General features: G+C 39.3%; 1 protein-coding gene across 1 annotated transcript in view; it reads right to left on the bottom strand.

Annotated features, from left to right (window-relative positions):
• Positions 1-1356: 1356 nt before the first annotated feature.
• The window catches only part of LCOR (ligand dependent nuclear receptor corepressor), a 49846-nt gene continuing 41918 nt past the window's right edge, over positions 1357-9284 (bottom strand). The window contains exon 4 of the mRNA XM_044665732.1: positions 1357-6262. Within this exon, the coding sequence (XP_044521667.1) occupies positions 1930-6262 (4333 nt within the window). The 3' untranslated portion in view covers positions 1357-1929. The remainder of the gene's footprint in view (positions 6263-9284) is intronic.

Genomic DNA, 9284 nt, shown 5'->3' with positions numbered 1-9284 from the left:
ATGCACCTCAGTGTTGGGGGGCAAGGGGGAGGGAAGGACTATTAAAATGTACACTTGGCAACTTCATTAATGTCAGTAGCTCGCAAGTAGCTAAGCACAGGGATTTTTTCAAAGAATAAACACAATCTATATCTTATAGACTAATGAACAAAGGTTATTCCTTCCAAACCCCTATTACAAGTCTTGGAATCTTTGAAGTTCAGCACACCCCTCCAGGTTGGGTGAATCAAGTGCCTGTCACTCCCTTCTTCTTTATTGTACCTCTACCAGTTGCTAGCATTAAGTAGAATGCATCTTTCCAGACGTCATAGAAATGCCTCTTATCTTGATTTGAGTGAAGGGCATATAAAAAAGACAAACTAGTTTTATGTCCAGAGATAGTGAACATCTCAGAATGGGTAACTGTTCTTCAAACGGACACCCATAGGGTACCCTTTTCAGGTGTTGCAAAGGAAGTAAAAACATGGAAACGTCTTCCACAATTCAGCTTTCATTTGCAGTAGCTCAATGGGAAATGTTCTGGTTTTGCAGAGAAGCAACATGAGAGGCACAGAATTATAGCCAATGTGTGCTCCCTTCCTCTTTCCAGAGGCTTACATTGAAGAAGTAAAAAGGATTTTTGTTAAAGACACCAGTGGCTGGACTGGGAGCCACTGAAGGAAGAGCCTGCATGGGAAGGGCTGGCTGACTAGTCCAAAGGAGGTGGATTTGTTTGTTTGTTTGAATTGTAGCAGCTGATTCACTTAGTGGTTCCCTCTGGGGGAGAAGGACGCTAACCCTTGACATTATCTCGCAGGTTACACTGGTTAGATCTTCAAATGTCTATTTCTAAAATAGGGGGACAATGATGAAGAGGCATCTTGTTCTATTCGACTGCACAATACTGATGCCATGAACACATCATCATGTGGGGAAAACACCAATAACAAATTGAAAATTGGAACTGAGGCATGTTCATTACTGTGTGCCCACATGCTGGGCATACACAAAGCTGAGCCTTGGAAGGACTTTGGACAAGAGAGAAAATAAAAATGGCTGGTTTGATCCTAACAATATTATTACAAGTGGACAGAGGAAAAAAAGTTTAGATTGTTTTGGGAATCAGAGAAACTATTAGGAGGAAAGTCAGGCTATAAGACCCCAAATCAAGGAAGATGACCGATACTGAAGAATGGGCAGCAAAGCCTGAGGCTACAAACAAATTCTCAACTTCTTGTGCCACGTGGATTTTAAGAGGGGTTCAATGATGAGAATACATGGTATGAAATTTTAAAAACTCAAAGTCCACAGAAGTGACCAACAATTATATGATAAGTTTAAAAAAAAGTTAACAAATAGGATAATGTTTAATTAAAGGGCAACAGACCCCTCCCCCTAGAGTCTTCACACCATCCAAAACGATTTTGGTTCTGCTTTACCACAGAGGTAAAATTATAACCCAAAAAAGAGTGGGAGGGAAGGAACACCAAGAGGTTTTCAAAGAGGAACAAATGTTCAAACAGAGACACCACTGAAAGGCTGCTGGAAAACTACTTCAGGGGCTTGATGGTAGTCATTTCTGCTACAGTACAAGTGCTTGTGCATCAAGTATAAAATGCAAGCCTTTAATCATACAGATTAGCTTTTTTTTTATTTAAAAAAAAAAGGATAAATAAGGCACTGTACTTTTAAACTAAAACTGCCTGGTTCCAAGTTTAAAATCCAAGGAACATTCAGAAAGTAATTAATAACTCTCTTTCTCAGCTATAGAGGAGAAAGTAAGTTCCTTTCTCCATCTCAGACATTGTTTTCTGATGCCTAAAATTGTGGGTGGTTTCCTTTAACTGCAGATTTTAAAGGCTTGCTACAGCTTATAAAAGCAGAGGTTGAGTTAATGCAAAATAAAGGGTTGCTGTCATAGAACAGCTTAAAACTGGCTCCCATTCTTTGTCACTTGGCCTCCAGGCGTCTTCTCTTGCTATGGGAATAGTCCAGTTTTGCCCGAAGCTTTCGTTTTCTCTGGGCCATGATGCTTTCCTGGGTTTTCTTCATGGATGATTTGTTATTCTTGGTTTTTCCACTATTCTGCTTTTTGTGAGAAGATTTTTGTGGTCTGGAAGGGGTCTCACCAGCAACTTTCTGCTTTGGAGATTTGGAGAGTTTCTCTCGAGGGTTGGGTTGGGTTTGGGGAGGCTTTTTATGAGTATTCTCTTTTCCTTTCCGGAGGGGAAGGTGGCTCTTTCCTGAAGCCTTGTCTGTGACTTTCTTACTCTTTTTCTCTTTCAAGGATGTCTTTTTGGCCAGCTTGTTAGTCTTATCTGATGAAGGCCTTTTCTTGTTAGCAGGAGCTTTGGAGGATGTTTCTAAATGTTTTGCTTTACTGGCTTTCTTTACTTGCAATCGGTCCTTGCTAGAGGAAGTAGCACTGTCTTGCAGGCTGCTGCTCTCACTGGATGTTTTCTTCTTTTTGTTCTGTTGACCTTCTACTTTAGGTAAGAAATCAGACTTCCCTTTCCTTCCTCGGGATCCTTCAGCACTTGAAGACTTCCCAGGAAATCCATCTGTACTGACTTGCAAAGCAAGCTTAGGAGACATTAAAGGGTTAATGCAAACACTTTTCCGATTCTGTTTATTTTCTATAGGGAGATCAAATGAACTTTCTGTCTTCTGATTCTTTATTGAACGTTGTTGGGCTCGGAGCTTTCCTCTAATATTAGAATATTTTCTTAAGATTCGAGTGCTTGCTGGTGTAGGCAAGTTAGAAGAAGGCTGGCTAGTTCTTTCTTCCTTGGACTCCAAACTGGCTTCAGAGTGAGATCCAAGGCTGACAGTGGTAGACTCCGGTGACTCCATTTTATCAGCATTTTCTCGGAGCTTGGCCCAGAGTTTTTGAGTTTTCCAATTATTTCTAGCAGGTGTGGCCCCAGGAAATTTTTTTAAGTGTTTTTTCAAGCGCTCAGCCTGCTGTGAACTAGGATACTGATTGGAAGAGGAAGTTTTCTGGAGGGGGCTTTTGATTGGGGGTACATCTCCTGGGAGACGAGTATTGAGTTTCTTCACAATTACAAGTGATTTTGTTTCAGTTGTCTCTAAGAACCACTGACAAACATTAGACAGTTTAAAAGGCTTCATGAATAGCATCTGAACAGGGGAAAGCTTCTGAACTTCTAATGGGCCCTTACATTTGCGTGATCTTTTCTTACTTTTCCAGATCTCTTTCAGTTTGTCTGACTTATTCTTCACCTTCGGTGTGGGCTGGGTTTCTTTCTCTAGCTGGATCCAGCCTTTCTGAACTCTAAGGTACTGGGCATTGAAGTCCGCAATGAGTTCCTGATTCTCTTCTTCAGCACACCATTCCACAAACTTTGGCTGATCATCCACCAGCGTGTCCATATCTTTCAATTCCATGGAATCATCAGTGTCTGAAGCTTGGTTTTCTTCTGGCACTGAATTTACCAGCACAACATCCTTTCCTGCAGTAGGTTTAACAGTATCTGAAGAGTCCACTGTATGAGCATGTCTTAGGTTATAGGTGGGAGAGGTGAGCCTTTTCTGTTTCATGGATGATTTTAGGGTTGTACCATTGCTTTCCCCTCTGTCACTTGGTAATGCACACAGACTAGATGGCTTATCACTAAGTTTTATATTTTCGCTGTCTACCACATTGACAACTCCCTCTAAATCTTTTGCAGGGTTGCTCACAGATTCTTTTTCTGATTGTTTTGTGTCCTCCTTACAGGGACTGCTTTCTGCAAGAAGGTGAACATTTCCAGTGGCAGAATTAGTCTGTTCACAGATGGCAAGCCTCTCTCCTTGTGGGTCCAGGTTAGTTGTGATGATGGGGTTATTACTTTGAGATGAAGTTTCTTCTCCTCTGGTAACTCTGACTTCTTTTGCTATCACACTTTTAAAAGTCTGTCTGGTGGTTATTCCATTCCCTTCACCGTCCTTTTGCTCAAGATCCTTCTCATCGGTGTTTGTATTTCCAATATTCTTCAACAGTGTTTTATGGAAGCAATCAGTTGGGAAATGTACAGAGGCTGCTCCGTCTAGGTACACTTCTCTCTTAGGACGTTTTGCACCAGGACTTTTAGAAACCTTGATTTGAAGACAAGGAAGCTGGAAAGCAGTTGGTGTATCTGAAAGTTGACTTCTTAAGCACCTATCAGAGGCCACAAGGGCTTTTTTACCTTTCTTTTTCTTCTTGTCTGAATTCTCTTCTGAATGAATATTTTGATCACAATCCTCTGTTTCTGAAGACTGTTTATCATCACTTTGCTCTTCATTCTCTAGTTTATTTGTATCATCTGTTGCCTCACTTTCCTCAACTTCATCAAGATTTATATTAGTATGCACAACTTCAACTTGTTTGTGTTGATTTTCATCTTGCTCTTGAGGGTTTTCAATTTTAGTTTCAATATTAATGCTTTGATTTCTATCAACACTTTCCAAATCTGCAAGGGGATCCAGATTCAAGTCACCAGGGGAAGCCTGATTTTTAGAGCAAACAAGACTTTCCTCTCTGGTAAGAGTTTCAGAAGGAGAATGAGGCCTTGAGGCACTAATAGTGTCACTATTCTCTTCAAGAATGCTCTCAGGAGAGTGGTCAGTGCAGCTATCCATTTCCAGGGTTGGAACACTCACCTCACTATTGCCTAATAGTTCAGTTTGTAATTGGTCCCCCATATGCAAAGGTGAGCCATTTTCTATGGTATCAGAATTGCCTTCTAGTACCTTCTCTTTACGGACAAGAGAAAGAGGAGACTTTGCAGTTGTAGTTTCTTCAGAACTCAGAAAACTGACTTGATTGGGTTCAGTTTGTACTTCAGTGTCATCAATAGCAGAATAAGCTTCAGACTCCTCAGAGTCATTTTTTGATGCAGAGTCTTGGAACACTTCCTTGAGAGGAATTCTTTCCTCACTGTGTCCTTCAGGGTCTTCTCCAAGGATCTCTATATCTCCTGTGGATCCATTGTCTGAAATTGTCTGGGCCTGTTTGGAAGTGCCTGAGGCCTCTGTTTGCAGAGCTGAGTAGCTGCTTCTGTCCTCACCTCGTGTTCTAGCCAATGTGCGGACAGTTGGTAGTTCACAACAGTCTCCATTAAAAAGATATCCTCGAGTGCTCTTTCTTGCTGTCTTCCGAGAAGATAATATTGATCTCTGACTCTCAAAGTGGCACTCAGTTATGGGTTGGCTGATATAGACAACATCATACTGGTTATCATAATCGTTAATTCTCAAACCTGAAGTTCTTTTACTTTTCCGAGCTGTTTTAATGGAGGCTGATATAATTTTTGTTCGTGAATGTCCAATGGATGTTTTGTGTAGACCTGGCATAGAGCTTGGTGATAACCAAACATCTTTGGAATTATCAAATTGGCCCTTGTCACCAGGATGTAAATGGCAGCCTGCCTTATTCCTTCCTAGCATGTGGAGATGATTTTCCTGCTTTGGCCTTGTATCTTGTTCATTTTCCTCTAAATCCTGGTGCAAAGATGATTTTGAGCTACATTGTAAAGCATTCTCTTTGTCAGCAGTTCTAGGTGAGCTTCCCATAAACCCTGAGTCCCAAGTCTCTTCTGGTAAAGCTCTGAATAAGTTCTTTTGAGAAACCATACAACTGTCTCCATCCTCAGTACTATTCACATTTGCCACTTTTACAGCAATAAAACCTTCTACTAACGCTGTGCTTTGTATCTGGTCTTTTTCATCCTCAGATTTTTTAACACTAACGTCACTCTCTTGTCCAGTAGTTTGCCCTTCTGGGCATTTAGAAACATGGTGGGAGTTAAATGAGGAAGAATTAGATGCAGTGAGGTATCCAAGAGTAGAACTATCCTTTGGACCACCAGAATTGGCTTTAGTAGTTGGAAGTTCAGAAGAATCTTTTTTGATAACAGTGAAAGAATTCTCTTTTCTGTCTAAGGATTTCATTTCAGCAGGCTCCTTCAGGGTTGGCCCTGTAAAACAAGGGGACCCTTGACATGCTGTTCGGTCTACGAGTAAATCTGCAGAAGGGGACTTCAGGTCAAAACAAATAGTTCCCTTTTCCTGGTTTTCAGTGCTTAGCTGACCACACCCAGGACTGCAAGTAGAAAGATCCATCGTTTCAGAATCAGGAAATCGCTGGCCTTCAGTCCCTGGCTGCACTTCTGTGTAGAGGTCGTTTAGAACACGAATGAACTGCTTCTGATGATGGGTACACAATCTGACCATAAACTTTTCCAGTGGTGACTTCGGCTGATTGTTAGAATCTACTGTTATGGTCTCTGCTGGGTCCTCACTAGACAGATAGAGAGAAAAATAGTCAATAAAGTCAAGTTAGTTTCAAAAAAGAAGAAGAAAAAAATGTATTATTACTGAACCTTAATTCCACTCATTTGTCAAAATAGCCAGAATTCATTTCTAATGGATATGGCTTAGAATGATGACCAAAGTAATAAGTTCAGGTGGTTAGCTGAACTAAGTTTGCTTCCTTAGATTTACTTGCTGGTGGATTACAGCATTCACAAAATTAAAGTTAATAAACCAGAGCTCTGTCTCAGAATTAAGAGAAACCTTAGGTCATTCAGCCCAAACCCCTCATTTGATGAATGAGGAAACTGAATGAAGTCCAGAAAGCCGAGGGACTTGCCCTTGTTGTTGATTAATAAGTAGGTGTGTCAGGATTCACTCACACCTAATTCAAAATTATCAAAAGGAGTGGTCTACCAGATACAAAAGAAGAAAAGGACAAAACCACTTCTTTTGAAAATTCCAAACAATATGCTTAAATAATCCTGATTTTCAAAATTATTTCACTTACATTCTCTATCATTACAGAACATCCTTCATTCTTTCAAAAGGGTTGCTCAGAAATATCTCTGCTCCATGTTCATGAAAATGATTACTAAATATGAAATTGCCTTAACATTGCCATTTAAAGACAGCAATTCTATCAGTATGGCTTGCTGACACACTTAGGCAAACAGATTATCAGGCTCAGAAATAAACAGCCAATTTGAAAATGAAGCCCTAGTACTCTAATAATTTAATACATGACAAAATTATGATAAATCTTAGGGTTTGTATTTCACAAGTGGTATTCATATATATATATATGTGTGTGTGTGTGTGTGTATACATATATATATAATTTTTTTTCAACACAGTCTGTTAGTTGATAACAACAATGCAATGAACTGCCTTCTGAGACGTTAATACAAAGGCAGACTTACAACCCAAAGTGTCTGACTCCCAGGATTTAATTCTGAATTTGTGAGGCAGTGAGGTGGCACAGTTGAAAAAGTGTGGGACTTGGAGTCAGGAAAGCCTGAGTTCAAATCCAGTTTTAGACACTTACTGGTGGGGTGACCCTGGACAATTCGCTTCACCTCTGTTTGCCCCAGTTTCCTCATCTGTAAAATGAGGATAATAATAGCACCTATTTCCCAGGGTGGTTGTATGGGAACAAATACAATAATATTTATAAACTGCTTAGCTCAGTGCCTACTAGCACATAGTAAGTACTATATAAATGTTGGCTATTAATACTATTAACATTAGGTCATTGTGGCATTTTCTCAGTCATCTAAAGAAAATCTCTAATTTTGGGTAATTTTTATGTTATACCAGAACCCTTTATTTTGAAAGCATCTATAAACTAAGCCATGATAAGCTTCTTGAGTTTTAATGGGGAATTTATATGATGTATATAGAAATGACTTCATACCGGGGAAAAAGTAAATGTAGTGGCGACAAGGCAGCAAGGTTTAGCAAGATAACTTTCAGCACGTCTGGGATTTGCTGAGAGAAAAGCATCCTAAATATGTTTAATATAATGGTCCTGCTTAGCCAAGTTTTCTCATTGCCAATATTTCCAAGAAGTTTTATTCGATTTATCAATGGCTTTTTGTATAAAATCATAAACTCCTTCATAATAGAATCCATTGTTAGAATGCCTGGTGCAGAGCAATAATTTTTATGATGATGACATCTTTCATGAAATCATCCCTCTGTTCTCAATTTTCAAATTAATTATAAGAAATCTTCTGGCAATCCTGTGACAAGTGTGAACTAGGAAGTTTACATTCTCTCTTTTTGGTTTTCTATCTAAACCCTAAAAATTCCTGAAGAACATGGCTCTTGATGCATGGCATAAAAGTGTACTCCATCAGGTGAGGAATCAATTCAGTGTTCAGATTTTATCTCTTCTATCTTGGTGCAGATTTATCTCTTACTTTTTGGGATGATTTTCCCTAGTCTGCTCATGTTAAGTTTAGAGAATTTCATTTTTTTTCTGGAAGACATCTTTTGTGAATGGAAATAGAATGTAAAAAAGTTCTCTGAACTTATGAGCTATTTTTCATTGTCTTGCATTCTGGCTATGTACATAGCATAGGCACTTAAAAATCTTGAATACTTTCCCACACTGTCAGCCAGGTATAAAAAAGTCTGAAGTATAACCCACAGAAATGTTATAGGTAGAAGGGAAGGGGATAAAGCACCTAATATGTGCCAAGGGAGGCAACTAGATGGTACAGTAGATAAGAGCACCCGGTCTGGAGTCAGGAGGGCCTGAGTTCAAATCTGGCCTTAGACACTTACTAACTAGATGATTCTGGACAAGTCACTTAACAGGGTTTGCCTCCATTTCCTCATCTGAAAAATGAGTCAGAGAAGGAAATAGTAAACCACTCCAGTAATATTTGCCAAAAAAAAACCACAAATGAGGTCACAAAGAGTTGGACATGACCACAATGGATCAGGTATCATATTAAATACTGACTACGAATATCTCATTATCCCCCATTTATAGTTGAGGAAATAGGCAAACAGAGGAGAAGTGACTTGTCCAGGATCAAAGAGCTAAGTAAATATCTGAAGCTGAATTTGAACTTAGTTCTTCCTGAACACAGATCCACTATCCTATCTATTTTGCACCATCAGCCACCTCTAAGGCTTTGAATTAGAACTTGCTATTTGAGAAATAGATACTGAGAATTCTCCTAATGTTTTATATTTCCATTTCTGCTCCAAATAAATGCCTTTATTGATTTTTAAAAAGTATTGGGACTTCCATTATGAAGGAGTTAAAGCACACTCTCTATTTTCACAATAAGCAAGATACCAACACTATTTGGCCACCCCTGGGCAAATAAGCGGCCTTCTGAGGGCTCTCAGACTATACCATATAGATTTCTAGAAAAGATATCATAATAAAGTGACTACCTTATGACTTTGCTAATTTATTCATATTAAAAATAGAACAATGTCTCGTTTATCCAGCATTATCAAGAGCAGATGTTCTGAATAAGTGAAATTTC

This window comes from Gracilinanus agilis, chromosome 2 (assembly GCF_016433145.1).
Source record: "Gracilinanus agilis isolate LMUSP501 chromosome 2, AgileGrace, whole genome shotgun sequence".
NCBI lineage: Eukaryota > Metazoa > Chordata > Mammalia > Didelphimorphia > Didelphidae > Gracilinanus > Gracilinanus agilis.
Note: the sequence above shows the minus strand (reverse complement) of the source record. Positions and strands in the feature narration are given on the sequence as shown.